Source organism: Oncorhynchus masou, chromosome 8 (assembly GCF_036934945.1).
Source record: "Oncorhynchus masou masou isolate Uvic2021 chromosome 8, UVic_Omas_1.1, whole genome shotgun sequence".
Taxonomy (NCBI): domain Eukaryota; kingdom Metazoa; phylum Chordata; class Actinopteri; order Salmoniformes; family Salmonidae; genus Oncorhynchus; species Oncorhynchus masou.
This window is the reverse complement of record NC_088219.1, coordinates 3,048,626-3,066,015: the sequence shown is the minus strand read 5'-3', so window position 1 is coordinate 3,066,015 and position 17,390 is coordinate 3,048,626. Positions and strand designations below refer to the sequence as shown.

Below are 17,390 nucleotides of genomic sequence, written 5' to 3'. Positions count from 1 at the left end.
AGTAGTAACAGTAGTAACAGTAGTAGTAACAGTAGTAGTAACAGTAGTAACAGTAGAAGTAACAGTAGTAACAGTAGTAGTAACAGTAGTAACAGTAGTAGTAGTAGTAACAGTAACAGTAGTAGTAGTAATAGTAGTAACAGTAGTAGTAACAGTAGTAACAGTAGTAACAGTAGTAGTAACAGTAGTAACAGTAGTAACAGTAGTAACAGTAACAGAAGTAACAGTAGTAGTAACAGTAGTAGTAACAGTAGTAGTAGTAATAGTAGTAACAGTAGTAGTAACAGTAGTAACAGTAGTAACAGTAGTAACAGAAGTAACAGTAGTAGTAACAGTAACAGTAGTAGTAACAGTAGTAGTAACAGTAGTAGTAATAGTAGTAACAGTAGTAGTAGTAACAGTAGTAACAGTAGTAACAGTAGTACCAGTAACAGTAGTAGTAACAGTAGTAGTAACAGTAGTAGTAACAGTAGTAGTAACAGTAGTAGCAGTAATAGTAGTAACCGTAGTAGTAACAGTAGTAACAGCAGTAACAGTAGTAACAGTAACAGTAGTAACAGTAGTAACAGTAACAGAAGTAACAGTAGTAGTAACAGTAACAGTAGTAACAGTAACAGTAGTAACAGTAGTAACAGTAACAGTAGTAGTAACAGTAGTAGTAACAGTAGTAGTAACAGTAGTAACAGTAGTAACAGTAGTAACAGTAGTAACAGTAGTAACAGTAGTAGTAACAGCAGTAGTAACAGTAGTAGTAATAGTAGTAACAGTAGTAGTAGTAACAGTAGTAACAGTAGTAACAGTAGTAACAGCAGTAGTAGTAACAGTAGTAATAGTAGCAACAGTAGTAACAGTAGTAACAGTAGTAGTAACAGTAGTAACAGTAGTAACAGTAGTAACAGAAGCAGTAGTAACAGTAGTAATAGTAGTAACAGTAGTAACAGTAGTAACAGTAGTAGTAACAGTAGTAACAGTAGTAACAGTAGTAACAGAAGCAGTAGTAACAGTAGTAGTAACAGTAGTAGCAATAGTAGTAACAGTAGTAGTAACAGTAGTAACAGTAGTAACAGCAGTAGTAGTAACAGTAGTAAAAGTAGTAACAGTAGTAACAGTAGTAACAGTAGTAACAGAAGCAGTAGTAACAGTAGTAGTAACAGTAGTAGTAATAGTAGTAACAGTAGTAGTAACAGTAGTAGTAACAGTAGTAGTAGTAGTAGTAACAGTAGTAGTAGTAGTAACAGTAGTAGTAACAGTAGTAGTAACAGTAGTAGTAACAGTTGTAGTAATAGTAGTAACAGTTGTAGTAATAGTAGTAACAGTAGTAACAGTAGTAACAGTAGTAGTAACAGTAGTAGTAATAGTAGTAGTAACAGTAGTAACAGTAGTAGTAACAGTAGTAGTAACAGTAGTAGTAGTAGTAACAGTAGTAGTAACAATAGTAACAGTAGTAACAGTAGTAGTAACAGTAGTAGTAGTAGTAACAGTAGTAGTAATAGTAGTAACAGTAGTAACAGTAGTAGTAGTAGTAATAGTAGTAGTAATAGTAGTAACAGTAGTAGTAACAGTAGTAGTAACAGTAGTAGTAACAGTAGTAGTAACAGTAGTAACAGTAGTAGTAATAGTAGTAACAGTAGTAGTAACAGCAGTAACAGTAGTAACAGTAGTAGTAACAGTAGTAGTAACAGTAGTAATAGTAGTAGTAACAGTAGTAGTAACAGTAGTAATATTAGTAATAGTAGTAACAGTAGTAGTAACAGTAGTAATATTAGTAACAGTAGTAGTAACAGTAGTAATATTAGTAATAGTAGTAACAGTAGTAGTAACAGTAGTAATATTAGTAACAGTAGTAGTAACAGTAGTAATATTAGTAACAGTAGTAGTAACAGTAGTAATATTAGTAATAGTAGTAACAGTAGTAGTAACAGTAGTAGTAACAGTAGTAATATTAGTAACAGTAGTAACAGTAGTAGTAACAGTAGTAATAGTAGTAACAGTAGTAGTAACAGTAGTAACAGTAGTAACAGTAACAGTAGTAACAGTAGTAACAGTAGTAGTAACAGTAGTAACAGTAACAGTAGTAATACTAGTAACAGTAGTAGTAACAGTAGTAACAGTAGTAACAGTAGTAGTAACAGTAGTAACAGTAGTAGTAACAGTAGTAACAGTAGTAGTAACAGTAGTAACAGTAGTAGTAACAGTAGTAACGGTCGTAGTAACAGTACAGTAGTAACAGTAGTAACAGTAGTAGTAACAGTAGTAACCGTAGTAACAGTAGTAACCGTAGTAACAGTAGTAACAGTAGTAACAGTAGTAGTAACAGTAGTAGTAACAGTAGTAACAGTAGTAGTAGTAACAGTAGTAACAGTAGTAGTAACAGTAGTAGTAACAGTAGTAGTAACAGTGGTAACAGTAGTAGTAACAGTGGTAACAGTAGTAACAGTAACAGTAGTAACAACAGTAACAGTAACAGTAGTAACAGTAGTAGTAACAGTAGTAACAGTAACAGTAACAGTAGTAGTAACAGTAGTAACAGTAGTAACAGTAGTAGTAACAGTAGTAACAGTAGTAGTAACAGTAGTAGTAACAGTAGTAGTAGTGACAGTAGTAACAGTAACAGTAGTAACAGTAAGTAGTAACAGTAGTAGTAACAGTAACAGTAGTAGTAACAGTAGTAGTAACAGTAACAGTAGTAGTAACAGTAGTAGTAACAGTAACAGTAGTAGTAACAGTAGTAGTAACAGTAACAGTAGTAGTAACAGTAGTAGTAACAGTAACAGTAGTAGTAACAGTAGTAACAGTAACAGTAGTAGTAACAGCAGTAACAGTAACAGTAGTAACAGTAGTAACAGTAGTAGTAACAGCAGTAACAGTAACAGCAGTAACAGTAGTAACAGTAGTAGTAACAGTAGTAGTAACAGTAGTAGTAACAGTAGTAGTAACAGCAGTAGTAACAGTAGTAGTAACAGCAGTAGTAACAGTAGTAACAGTAGTAACAGTAACAGTAGTAGTAACAGTAACAGTAGTAGCAACAGTAGTAGTAACAGTAGTAGTAACAGTAGTAGTAACAGTAGTAGTAACAGTAGTAGTAACAGTAGTAGTAACAGTAACAGTAGTAACAGTAACAGTAACAGTAGTAGTAACAGTAGTAGTAACAGTAGTAGTAGTAACAGTAGTAGTAGTAACAGTAGTAGCAACAGTAGTAACAGTAGTAACAGTAACAGTAACAGTAGTAGTAACAGTAACAGTAGTAGTAACAGTAGTAACAGTAGTAACAGTAGTAGTAACAGTAGTAGGAACAGTAGTAACAGTAACAGTAGTAGTAATAGTAACAGTAGTAGTAACAGTAGTAGTAACAGTAGTAACAGTAGTAACAGTAAAAGTGGTAGTAATAGTAACAGTAAAAGTAGTAGTAATAGTAACAGTAGTAGTAACAGTAGTAGTAACAGTAGTAGTAACAGTAGTAACAGTAACAGTAGTAACAGTAACAGTAGTAACAGTAGTAGTAACAGTAGTAACAGTAGTAGTAACAGTAACAGTAGTAGTAACAGTAGTAACATTAGTAGTAACAGTAGTAACAGTAGTAACAGTAGTAACAGTAGTAACAACAGTAGTAACAGTAACAGTAGTAACAGTAACAGTAACAGTAGTAGTAACAGTAGTAACAGTAACAGTAGTAGTAACAGTAACAGTAGTAGTAACAGTAGTAACAGTAGTAGTAATAGTAACAGTAGTAACAGTAGTAGTAATAGTAACAGTAGTAGTAACAGTAGTAACAGTAGTAGTAACAGTAGTAGTAATAGTAACAGTAGTAGTAACAGTAGTAACAGTAGTAACAGTAACAGTAGTAACAGTAACAGTAGTAGTAACAGTAGTAACAGTAACAGTAGTAGTAACAGTAGTAACAGTAACAGTAGTAGTAACAGTAGTAACAGTAGTAACAGTAACAGTAACAGTAGTAACAGTAACAGTAGTAGTAACAGTAGTAACAGTAACAGTAACAGTAGTAGTAACAGTAACAGTAACAGTAACAGTAGTAACAGTAACAGTAGTAGTAACAGTAGTAACAGTAGTAACAGTAGTAACAGTAGTAACAGTAACAGTAGTAACAGTAACAGTAACAGTAACAGTAACAGTAGTAACAGTAACAGTAACAGTAGTAGTAACAGTAGTAACAGTAGTAGTAACAGTAGTAGGAACAGTAACAGTAGTAGTAACAGTAGTAACAGTAACAGTAACAGTAGTAACAGTAGTAGTAACAGTAACAGTAACAGTAGTAACAGTAACAGTAACAGTAGTAACAGTAACAGTAACAGTAGTAACAGTAACAGTAACAGTAGTAACAGTAGTAGTAACAGTAACAGTAACAGTAACAGTAGTAACAGTAACAGTAGTAGTAACAGTAGTAACAGTAGTAACAGTAACAGTAACAGTAGTAACAGTAACAGTAACAGTAGTAACAGTAACAGTAGTAGTAACAGTAGTAACAGTAACAGTAACAGTAGTAGTAACAGTAACAGTAACAATAACAGTAGTAACAGTAACAGTAGTAGTAACAGTAGTAACAGTAGTAACAGTAGTAACAGTAGTAACAGTAACAGTAGTAACAGTAACAGTAACAGTAACAGTAGTAACAGTAACAGTAACAGTAGTAGTAACAGTAGTAACAGTAGTAGTAACAGTAGTAGGAACAGTAACAGTAGTAGTAACAGTAGTAACAGTAACAGTAACAGTAGTAACAGTAGTAGTAACAGTAACAGTAACAGTAACAGTAGTAACAGTAACAGTAACAGTAGTAACAGTAACAGTAACAGTAGTAACAGTAACAGTAACAGTAGTAACAGTAGTAGTAACAGTAACAGTAACAGTAACAGTAGTAACAGTAACAGTAGTAGTAACAGTAGTAACAGTAGTAACAGTAGTAACAGTAGTAACAGTAGTAACAGTAGTAACAGTAGTAACAGTAACAGTAGTAACAGTAACAGTAACAGTAACAGTAACAGTAGTAACAGTAACAGTAACAGTAGTAGTAACAGTAGTAACAGTAGTATTAACAGTAGTAGGAACAGTAACAGTAGTAGTAACAGTAGTAACAGTAACAGTAGTAACAGTAACAGTAGTAACAGTAACAGTAACAGTAACAGTAGTAGTAACAGTAACAGTAGTAGTAACAGTAACAGTAGTAACAGTAACAGTAACAGTAGTAGTAACAGTAGTAACAGTAGTACCAGTAGTAACAGTAACAGTAGTAACAATAACAGTAGTAGTAACAGTAGTAACAGTAACAGTAGTAGTAACAGTAGTAACAGTAGTAACAGTAGTAACAGTAACAGTAGTAACAGTAACAGTAGTAACAGTAACAGTAACAGTAACAGTAGTAACAGTAACAGTAACAGTAGTAGTAACAGTAGTAACAGTAGTAGGAACAGTAACAGTAGTAGTAACAGTAGTAACAGTAACAGTAGTAACAGTAACAGTAGTAACAGTAACAGTAACAGTAGTAGTAACAGTAACAGTAACAGTAACAGTAGTAGTAACAGTAACAGTAGTAGTAACAGTAACAGTAGTAACAGTAACAGTAACAGTAGTAGTAACAGTAGTAACAGTAGTAACAGTAGTAACAGTAGTAACAGTAACAGTAGTAACAATAACAGTAGTAACAGTAACAGTAGTAACAGTAACAGTAGTAACAGTAGTAACAGTAACAGTAGTAACAGTAACAGTAGTAACAGTAGTAACAGTAACAGTAGTAACAATAACAGTAGTAACAGTAACAGTAGTAACAGTAGTAACAGTAACAGTAGTAACAGTAACAGTAGTAACAGTAACAGTAGTAACAATAACAGTAGTAACAGTAACAGTAGTAACAGTAGTAACAGTAACAGTAGTAACAGTAACAGTAGTAACAGTAACAGTAGTAACAGTAGTAACAGTAACAGTAGTAACAGTAACAGTAGTAACAATAACAGTAGTAACAGTAACAGTAGTAACAGTAGTAACAGTAGTAACAGTAACAGTAGTAACAGTAACAGTAGTAACAGTAGTAACAGTAACAGTAGTAACAGTAGTAGTAACAGTAGTAGTAACAGTAGTAGTAACAGTAGTAACAGTAACAGTAGTAACAGTAGTAACAGTAGTAACAGTAACAGTAGTAACAGTAACAGTAGTAGTAACAGTAGTAGTAACAGTAGTAACAGTAACAGTAACAGTAGTAGTAACAGTAGTAGTAACAGTAACAGTAACAGTAACAGTAGTAACAGTAACAGTAGTAGTAACAGTAGTAACAGTAGTAACAGTAGTAACAGTAGTAACAGTAACAGTAGTAACAGTAACAGTAACAGTAACAGTAACAGTAACAGTAGTAACAGTAGTAGGAACAGTAACAGTAGTAGTAACAGTAGTAACAGTAACAGTAACAGTAACAGTAGTAGTAACAGTAGTAGTAACAGTAGTAACAGTAGTAACAGTAGTAACAGTAACAGTAACAGTAGTAGTAACAGTAGTAGTAACAGTAACAGTAGTAGTAACAGTAGTAACAGTAGTAGTAATAGTAACAGTAGTAGTAACAGTAGTAACAGTAGTAGTAACAGTAGTAACAGTAACAGTAGTAGTAACAGTAGTAGTAACAGTAGTAACAGTAGTAGTAACAGTAGTAGTAACAGTAGTAGTAACAGTAGTAACAGTACCAGTAGTAACAGTAACAGTAGTAGCAGTAACAGTAGTAGTAACAGTAGTAGTAGTAGTAGTAGTAGTAACAGTAGTAACAGTAGCAGTAACAGTAGTAGTAACAGTAGTAACAGTAGTATTAGTAACAGTAGCAGTAGCAGTAACAGTAACAGTAGTAACAGTAGTAACAGTAACAGTAGTAGTAATAGTAACAGTAGTAGTAACAGTAACAGTAGTAGTAACAGTAGTAGTAACAGTAGTAGTAACAGTAGTAGTAGCAGTAACAGTAGTAGTAACAGTAGTAGTAACAGTAGTAACAGTAGTAGTAACAGTAGTAGTAACAGTAGTAGTAACAGTAGTAGTAACAGTAGTAACAGTAGTAGTAACAGTAGTAGTAACAGTAGTAGTAACAGTAGTAGTAACAGTAGTAACAGTAGTAGTAGTAGTAACAGTAGTAACATTAGGAGTAGCAGTAGTAGTAACAGTAGTAGTAGTAGTAGTAGTAACAGTAGTAGTAACAGTAGTAGTAGCATTAACAGTAGCAGTAACAGTAGTAGTAGCAGTAGTAGTAACAGTAGTAGTAGCAGTAACAGTAGTAGTAGTAGTAACAGTAGTAGTAGTAGTAGTAGTAGTAACAGTAGCAGTAACAGTAGTAGTAGCAGTAGTAGTAACAGTAGTAGTAGCAGTAGTAGTAGTAGTAACAGTAGCAGTAACAGTAGTAGTAGCAGTAGTAGTAGTAACAGTAGTAGTAGCAGTAACAGTAGTAGTAGCAGTAACAGTAGCAGTAGTAGTAACAGTAGTAGTAGTAGTAGTAGTAACAGTAGCAGTAACAGTAGTAGTAGCAGTAGTAGTAGCAGTAACAGTAGTAGTAGCAGTAGTAGTAACAGTAGTAGTAGTAGTAGCAGCATTAACAGTAGCAGTAACAGTAGTAGTAGCAGTAGTAGTAGCAGTAACAGTAACAGTAGTAACAGTAGTAACAGTGCGACTGTACCAGTAGTAACAGTAGTAGTAACAGTAGTAGTAGCAGTAGTAGTAACAGTAACAGTAGTAACAGTAACAGTAGTAACAGTAGTAACAGTAACAGCAGTAACAGTAACAGTAGTAACAGTGTGACTGTACCAGTAGTAACAGTAGTAGTAACAGTAGTAGTAACAGTAGTAACAGTAGTAGTAACAGTAACAGTAGTAACAGTAGTAGTAACAGCAGTAGTAGTAACAGTAGTAGTAACAGTAGTAGTAACAGTAGTAACAGTAACAGTAGTAACAGTAACAGTAGTAACAGTAGTAACAGTAACAGTAGTAGTAACAGTAGTAGTAACAGTAGCAGTAACAGTAGTAGTAACAGTAGTAGTAACAGTAGTAACAGTAGTAGTAACAGTAGTAGTAACAGTAGTAGTAACAGTAACAGTAGTAACAGTAACAGTAGTAACAGTAGTAACAGTAACAGTAGTAGTAACAGTAGTAACAGTAGTAGTAACAGTAACAGTAGTAACAGTAACAGTAGTAACAGTAGTAACAGTAACAGTAGTAGTAACAGTAGCAGTAACAGTAGTAGTAACAGTAGTAGTAACAGTAGTAACAGTAACAGTAGCAGTAGTAACAGTAACAGTAGCAGTAGTAACAGTAACAGTAGTAGTAACAGTAGTAGTAACAGTAGTAACAGTAGTAACAGTAGTAGTAACAGTAGTAACAGTAACAGTAACAGTAGTAGTAACAGTAGTAGTAACAGTAGTAGTAACAGTAACAGTAACAGTAGTAGTAACAGTAGTAGTAACAGTAGTAGTAACAGTAGTAACAGTAACAGTAGCAGTAACAGTAACAGTAACAGTAGTAACAGTAACAGTAGTAACAGTAACAGTAACAGTAGTAACAGTAACAGTAACAGTAGTAACAATAACAGTAGTAACAGTAACAGTAACAGTAGTAACAGTAACAGTAACAGTAACAGTAGTAGTAACAGTAGTAGTAACAGTAGTAACAGTAACAGTAACAGTAGCAGTAACAGTAACAGTAACAGTAGTAGTAACAGTAGTAACAGTAACAGTAGTAGTAGTAACAGTAGTAGTAGTAACAGTAGTAACAGTAACAGTAGTAGTAACAGTAGTAACAGTAGTAGTAACAGTAGTAACAGTAACAGTAACAGTAGTAACAGTAGTAGTAACAGTAGTAACAGTAACAGTAACAGTAGTAACAGTAACAGTAACAGTAGTAACAGTAGTAGTAACAGTAACAGTAGTAACAGTAACAGTAACAGTAGTAACAGTAGTAGTAACAGTAGTAACAGTAGTAACAGTAGTAACAGTAACAGTAACAGTAGTAACAGTAACAGTAGCAGTAGTAACAGTAACAGTAGCAGTAGTAACAGTGTGACTGTACCAGTGGTAGTAACAGTAGTAACAGTGTGACTGTACCATTGTTAGTAACAGTAGTAACAGTGTGACTGTACCAGTGGTAGTAACAGTAGTAACAGTGTGACTGTACCACCCCTTTCTCTCCCTGTGTCTTTCTCTCCCTCTCTCTCTCTGTCACCCCTCCCTCTCCCTGTGTCTTTCTCTCCCTCTCTCTCTTTCTGTCACCCCTCTCTCCCTCTCCCTTTCTCTCTTTCTCTCTCTCGGTCACCCCTCTCTCTCCCTGTGTCTTTCTCTCCCATCACCCCACTCCCTACTCTCTGTCACCCCACTCTCTCCCTCTCTCTTTCTGTCACCACACTCTCTCCCTCTCCCTCTCCCTCTGTCACCCCTCTCACTCGCTCTCTCTTACTGTCACCCCTCTCTCTCTCTTTCTGTCACCCCTCTCCCTTTCTCTCTCTCTCTGTCACCCCTCTCTCTCCCTTTGTCTTTCTCTCCCTCTCTCTCCGTCACCCCTCTCTCTCCCTGTGTCTTTCTCTCCCTCTCTCTTTGTTTATTGTGATGAAGTATTAATGCAAGAGCCCCAGTTGCCTCTCACTGACCTTGTCACACACACACACTCCACGTCACCGTGACCTTTCTCTCCACTCTCCTGTTCACAATTTTGCCTGAAGCTGGTCAGGCAAGCTGCTCCCAGCCTGCATATACTGTCCAGACACACACACACACACACACACACACACACACAGTGCCCCTAGCCTGCATATACTGTCCAGACCCCCCCTCCACACACACAGTGCCCCTAGCCTGCATATACTGTCCAGACCCCCCCCTCCACACACACAGTGCCCCTAGCCTGCATATACTGTCCAGACACACACACACACACACACACACACACACTGCCCCTAGCCTGCATATACTGTCCAGACCCCCCCCCACACACACACACTGCCCCTAGCCTGCATATACTGTCCAGACCCCCCCCCTCCACACACACACACAGTGCCCCTAGCCTGCATATACTGTCCAGACCCCCCCCTCCACACACACAGTGCCCCTAGCCTGCATATACTGTCCAGACACACACACACACACACACTAAGTGCCCTGAGCCTGCATATACTGTCCAGACCCCCCCCCCCTCCACACACACAGTGCCCCTAGCCTGCATATACTGTCCAGACACACACACAAACGCGCACACACACAGTGCTCATATACTGCATATATAAAGTTTGGTGGAGGAGGTATAATGTTCTGGGGCTGTTTTTCATGGTTCGGGCCCCTTAGTTCCAGGGAAGGGAAATCTAAATGCTACATCATACAATGACATTCTAGATGATTCTGTGCTCCCAACTTTGTGGCAACAGTTTGGTGAAGGTCCTTTCCTGTTTCAGCATGACAATGCCCCCCCCCGTGCACAAAGTGAGGTCCGTACAGAAATGGTCTGTCGATACGGAAGAACTTGACTGGCCTGCTACGAGGCCTGACCTCAACCCCATCGAACATCTCTGGGATGAATCGGAACGCCGACTGCGAGCCAGGCCTAATCACCCAACATCAGTGCCTGACCTCACTAAGAAGAATGGAGGATGTTATAGTAGCAAAGAGGGGGGCCAACTCCATATTCACACCATTGATTTTGGAATGAGATGTTGGACCAGCAGTGTACATACATACATACACACACACATACACACTGTACATACACTGAACAAAACTATAAACGAAACATGTAAATACATTTTCCATATGCACAAAAGCGTATTTCTCTCAAATTTGGTGAACAAATTTGTTTACATCCCTGTTCGTGAGCATTTCTCCTTTGCCAAGATAATCCATCCACCTGACAGGTGTGGTATATCAAGAAGCTGATTAAATAGCATGATCATTACACAGGTACACCTTGTGCTGGGGGGACAATAAAAGGCCACTAAAATGTGCAGTTTTGTCAGACAACACAACAGGCATGCTGACTGAGGGAATGTCCACCAGAGCTTTTGCCAGAGAATTGAATGTTCATTTCTCTACCCTAAGCCACCTTGTCACGACTTCCGCCGAGGTCAGCCTTTCTCCTTGTTCGGGTGGTGTTCGGCGGTCGACGTCACTGGCTTTCTAGTCACTACCGATCCATTTTTCTGTTTAGTTTTGTCTGATTACATACACACACCTGTTTTACATTCCCTCATTACATTCCCGATTTAACCATCTGACATACATTTCTGTTCTGTCCGTGATTGTTCATGTCGTTAGTGGTTGTGTTTGTGTTCGCGTTGTGTTGTATGTTCCATTTTTTGGAATGTTGCTTTATTCTTTGAGTAAAACTCAGTTGGATTACTCTATACCTGTGTCCTGCGCCTGACTCCGCTTTCACTCTGCACCCAATCGTTGACATACCTCCAACGTTGTTTTAGAGAATTTGGCAGTACATCAAACCGGCCTCACAACCACAGACCAAATGTGTGGTGTCATGTGGGCGAGCAGTTTGCTGATGTCAACGCTGTGAACAGACTGCCCCATGGTGGCGGTGGGGTTATGGTATGGGCAGGCAGAAGCTACGGACAACAAACACAATTGCATTATATCTATGGAAATTTGAATGCGCAAAGATACCGTGACGAGATCCTCAGGCTCTTTGTGAGGCCAATTTTTTTTAAGGTATCTGTGCCAACAGATGCATATTGTAACGTTAAATGAGTGAATAGGTGTGGAGTCAGACGCAGAGAGCAAAGGATACGGGAAAAACGCGCTTTAATGTCCAGAAAATCACAAGAACAAAATTCAGGCGAACAACACATGTGAAGAAATAAAGGACAGCGAAAAAAAACGAAAATGCAAAACACAAACCACTCCAACACATACAGATGAACAAGCACGCACAAACAGAAGCGGGCTGAACTAACTTAAATACCCCACCCTAACAACCAAACAAGGAACAGGTGAAACCAATTAGACAAAACCAAACGAACACAGAACAATGGATCGGTGGCAGCAAGTAGACACATATCTATATTCCCAGTCATGTGAAATCCATAGATTTATAATGAATTTTTATCAATTGACTGATTTCCTCATGTGACCTGTAAATTGGTAAAACAAATGAAATTGTCGCATGTTGCATTTATATTTTATTCAGTAAAAATATAAACATTTTAAAAACTAAATATTTATTTCCACACAACGAATGGTGTGTATAGACAGTAGTTATAATAGGATGGTGTGTATAGACAGTAGGTATTAGTCTTGTCCAGATGGGGATAGGGCAGGGTACTGTAGGTATTAGTCTTGTCCAGATGAGGAAGGGCAGGGTACTGTAGGTATTAGTCTTGTCCAGATGGGGATAGGGAGGAATACTGTAGGTATTAGTCTTGTCCAGATGGGGATGGGCAGAGTACTGTAGGTATTAGTCTTGTCCAGATTGGGATAGGGCATGGTACTGTAGGTATTAGTCTTGTCCAGATGGGGATAGGGCAGGGTACTGTAGGTATTAGTCTTGTCCAGATGAGGAAGGGCAGGGTACTGTAGGTATTAGTCTTGTCCAGATGGGGATAGGGAGGAATACTGTAGGTATTAGTCTTGTCCAGATGGGGATGGGCAGGGTACTGTAGGTATTAGTCTTGTCCAGATGGGGATAGGGCAGAGTACTGTAGGTATTAGTCTTGTCCAGATGGGGATAGGGCAGAGTACTGTAGGTATTAGTCTTGTCCAGATGGGGAATAGGGTGTTGGGTAAGATGGAAGTGATATGATCCTTAACAAGTCTCTCAAAGCAACGTCACACTCTCTCTCCCTATTTCATCTGAAGGAATGGGCAGGGACACACATTTTTTTTATAATTATTATTTTTTTTTTTACATTTGACTAATTTGGCAGACGTTCTTATCTGAAACGATTTACAGTTTGATATCACAGTCAGTACATTCATCTTCAGATAGCTAGGTGGACCAGTCATAGTCAGTACATTCATCTTCAGATAGCTAGGTGGACCAGTCATAGTCAGGACATTCATCTCCAGCTGAGTCAGAGCTGGAAAGGTAGAAAAATGTCAACAACAACAAAAAAGGGTGGTGCTCTGTGTTTTCAGAAGATGGACAGGGATTCTACTGCCTTAGCCTCACGGGGAGCTCCCCCCCCATAGGGGTGGTAGGGCCAAGAGCCCAGAGTTGGCAGAGTGGAGTGCTCGGGTTGGGGAGTAGGGTTGGAGCAGAGCCTGAAGATAAGGAGGGGCAGTTATTGTTTTGCTGCTCCGTAGGCAAGTACCATGGTCTTGTAGTGGATGTGAGCTTCCTCAGGAAGACAGTGGAGTGTGCGGAGGAGTGGACACACACATCATTGAGATCATCCACAACAACAAAAAAAACATCCAGGCTGCCAGCTAGCTGCTACTAGCAAAGGGAAGGAGACTTTTCCTCGCTTTCACAAAATCACTTTGCTATCGCCCCAGTGTGGGACTGGTGAGAAAAATCACATGACAAAAAGGTGTCTGCTGTTCCAAAAACTCACACTCCACCAATCAACGGAGTGAAGCTTGAACTAATCTGTTCTCCCATTCTGTCTATGCTCTATCAATTCTCCCATTCTATCTATGCTCTAGCAATTCTCCCATTCTGTCTATGCTCTAGCAATTCTCCCATTCTGTCTATGCTCTAGCAATTCTCCCATTCTGTCTATGCTCTAGCAATTCTCCCATTCTGTCTATGCTCTATCAATTCTGCCATTCTGTCTATGCTCTATCAATTCTCCCATTCTGTCTATGCTCTATCAATTCTGCCATTCTGTCTATGCTCTATCAATTCTGCCATTCTGTCTATGCTCTATCAATTCTGCCATTCTGTCCATGCTCTATCAATTCTGCCATTCTGTCCATGCTCTATCAATTCTGCCTATGCTCTATCAATTCTCCCATTCTGTCTATGCTCTATCAATTCTCCCATTCTGTCTATGCTCTATCAATTCTCCCATTCTGTCTATGCTCTATCAATTCTCCCATTCTGTCTATGCTCTATCAATTCTCCCATTCTGTCTATGCTCTATCAATTCTGCCATTCTGTCTATGCTCTATCAATTCTCCCATTCTGTCTATGCTCTATCAATTCTGCCATTCTGTCTATGCTCTATCAATTCTGCCATTCTGTCTATGCTCTATCAATTCTGCCATTCTGTCTATGCTCTATCAATTCTGCCATTCTGTCTATGCTCTATCAATTCTCCCATTCTGTCTATGCTCTATCAATTCTCCCATTCTGTCTATGCTCTATCAATTCTCCCATTATATATATGCTCTATCAATTCTCTCATTCATAGTCTAATCATTCTTCCATTCTTTCCTTCCCTTCTCTATCCATGCTCTATCAATTATCAAATTTATACTCTCTACTCATTCTCCGTTCTATATTTTCTCTCCTTCATGCTCTAATCGTTCTCCCTATCCCGTTCTCCAGTTAAAACCATCTATTAGGCTGCTGAATAACGGGCTATTGGTCTACAATCACTCAGCCTAAAGGGCACTGGGATTGAACTCGTGATGCTCGGAGCTGGCTGCTTAGACCCCTGCCCCACCGCAGTTCACAATGCTTTAGCAAGCCTTGAGAATACATGATGGTAATAGCACTTCGGTTTTTTTTTTACTATTTTGATTTGAGCCCTAACCTTTTCCACTCGGAATGAATGTCTTCAGTGTCAACCTTTGAGTTGTTTCTGTTTATCACTGTAACCACGCATAATGAACACTGTAACAACGCGGAATGAACGCGTATTTTTTGGGGGGACTCTAATCACAATACGGCAAAATGTCAAAGGGAAACTATGAGATCTTGTTGTGTGTAGAGCCCTAAATAAACGCCCAAGAGTCAACATTGGGCGACTCCTGCTGCACATAGCCTAACTACGAATTCACGACTGCACGGCTAAAGCCCGAGACGTATTACCGACTAAACGTTTTACACTAACGTCCTTAACTGAATTACTGTCGTCGTGAGAAGAAAAGTGTTATAGTCTACTACTCATTTTCCTCTATTTGATTTCAGACAATTCATAATTAACCGATAATGAGACAACAATATGTGCGTGTGTGCGTGTGTGTGTGTGTGTGTGTGTGTGTGTGTGTGTGTGTGTGTGTGTGTGTGTGTGTGTGTGTGTGTGTGTGTGTGTGTGTGTGTTGAAGCGGCAACAACAACCTGCGTACCAGGGAGGATGCCTTGCCTCTGAGGTGTGTGCGGTGCGTTCTTAACCGTTTACCGTTCATTTCAGCATTTAAAAACACACTAACACGCACGCGCGCACACACACAAACTGCGAGTGTGCGAGCACAACAAGCCCCCGTAGGCTCCCAAATCACATCCAACAAATTATGCAAATTGTATCGCGTTTAATCCATTGCATTAGCACGTATCTGAGACCCTATGCATGACAGGGCACCCCAGCGACACACACACACACTCCGACGCATGCGAGACCCCGTGCGTGACAGGGCAGTGCCCCCCCAGGCGCAGCGTGAAAATAATGCCCGCAAATGACCCATGAGACTCTCCACTCTCCTCACGCAGTCTCCATCACCTCCTCCTCCCGCATCTCTCTCTCTCTCTCTCAAACAAACACACGCAGGCACACACACACACACTCAAATATTTTTTCCACTCAAAGTTAAAATCAGCAGTCTAACCTTTTAGCAGTATCCCGTAGACGGCGCACAGCGTCAGAACCAAATGATGCTTGAGAATCATCCTGTCTTCTCCTCCTTTATCCCTCTCCCTTTCCTCGTGCTCCCGAAAGCTCCGGTATGTTATCCTGGTGGACTAGCCAAGTCTGTCTTTCGTGTTGCTGGGATATCGGTATATCGGCTCCTCTAATTTAACCGATAGGTAATAATGTTTTAACGTGTTTTTCCTTTATTTATTCTAGTCTCCTTGGGTAGAAGATGTCCCGGTAATTCGGTAGAGTACTGATAAGGTGTAACTGCTCCGTAGCTGTGAGAATGAGTCGGTGTGTATTTCCTCTGGTAAGAAGAAGAGATGTTGCCGTAGTCCGCTCTGCTCTCTCACACAGAATCGGAAAAGTGCCGCTTTGAGCTCAGGAAGGAACGAGAGAGTCTTAGTCCCGCCCACACAATGGTGACTGAAAGAGTTGGTTAACCAATCAGGGCCACCCATTGGTTGAGCACTGTGTGTCAATGTGTGTCTGTGTGTGTGTGTGTGTGTGTGTGTGTCTGTGTGTGTGTGAGTGAGGGGATTCGATTAGTTGGGCCCGGGTGCCCGGGCAGGATTGTTTTTGCACCAGATGAAAATTGATCGCATTCGTTCTGGAAACGGTCTGCCATTCAAAGCCCAAGGCGAAGTCAGCTCAAAACAAAAGTGAAGTAATTAAGCACGTGGAGTAGAATTCTGTGCTTTCACACGCAAAAGTGATTGCTTTTGATTAAAAAAGGCTTTATTAGCCTTCCCAATGGAAACTAGTTCCAAAGTTCAAACATATATATTTTATGGATATTGTTATACACTGCTCAAAAAAATAAAGGGAACACTTAAACAACACAATGTAACTCCAAGTCAATCACACTTCTGTGAAATCAAACTGTCCACTTAGGAAGCAACACTGATTGACAATAAATTTCACATGCTGTTGTGCAAATGGAATGGACAACAGGTGGAAATTATAGGCAATTAGCAAGACACCCCAATAAAGGAGTGGTTCTGCAGGTGGTGACAACAGACCACTTCTCAGTTCCTATGCTTACTGGCTGATGTTTTGGTCACTTTTGAATGCTGTCGGGGCTTTCACTCTAGTGGTAGCACGAGAAGGAGTCTACAACCCACACAAGTGGCTCAGGTAGTGCAGCTCATCCAGGATGGCACATCAATGCGAGCTGTGGCAAGAAGGTTTGCTGTGTCTGTCAGCGTAGTGTCCAGAGCATGGAGGCGCTACCAGGAGACAAGCCAGTACATCAGGAGACGTGGAGGGCAACAACCCAGCAGCAGGACCGCCACCCTTGCCTTTGTGCAAGGAGGAGCAGGAGGAGCACTGCCAGAGCTCTGCAAAATTACCTCCAGCAGGCCACAAATGTGCATGTGTCTGCTCAAATGGTCAGAAACAGACTCCATGAGGGTGGTATGAGGGCCCGACGTCCACATGTGGGGGTTGGCCTTACAGCCCAACACCGTGCAGGACATTTGGCATTTGCCAGAGAACACCAAGATTGGCAAGTTCGCCACTGGCGCCCTATGCTCTTCACAGATGAAAGCAGGTTCACACTGAGCACATGTGACAGACGTGACAGTCTGGAAATGCCGTGGAGAACGTTCTGTTGCCTGAAACATCTTCCAGCATGACCGGTTTGGCGGTGGGTCAGTCATGGTGTGGGGTAGCATTTCTTTGGGGGGCCGCAC

At 39.6% G+C, this 17,390-nt stretch overlaps 1 protein-coding gene across 1 annotated transcript in view; it reads right to left on the bottom strand.

The window, feature by feature from the left end:
* Positions 1-16,063, bottom strand: part of LOC135543703 (cell adhesion molecule 2-like) — a 688,390-nt gene extending 672,327 nt beyond the window's left edge. Inside the window, exon 1 of the mRNA XM_064971070.1 lies at positions 15,671-16,063. Within this exon, the coding sequence (XP_064827142.1) occupies positions 15,671-15,731 (61 nt within the window). The 5' untranslated portion in view covers positions 15,732-16,063. The remainder of the gene's footprint in view (positions 1-15,670) is intronic.
* Between the last annotated feature and the right edge of the window lie 1,327 nt (positions 16,064-17,390).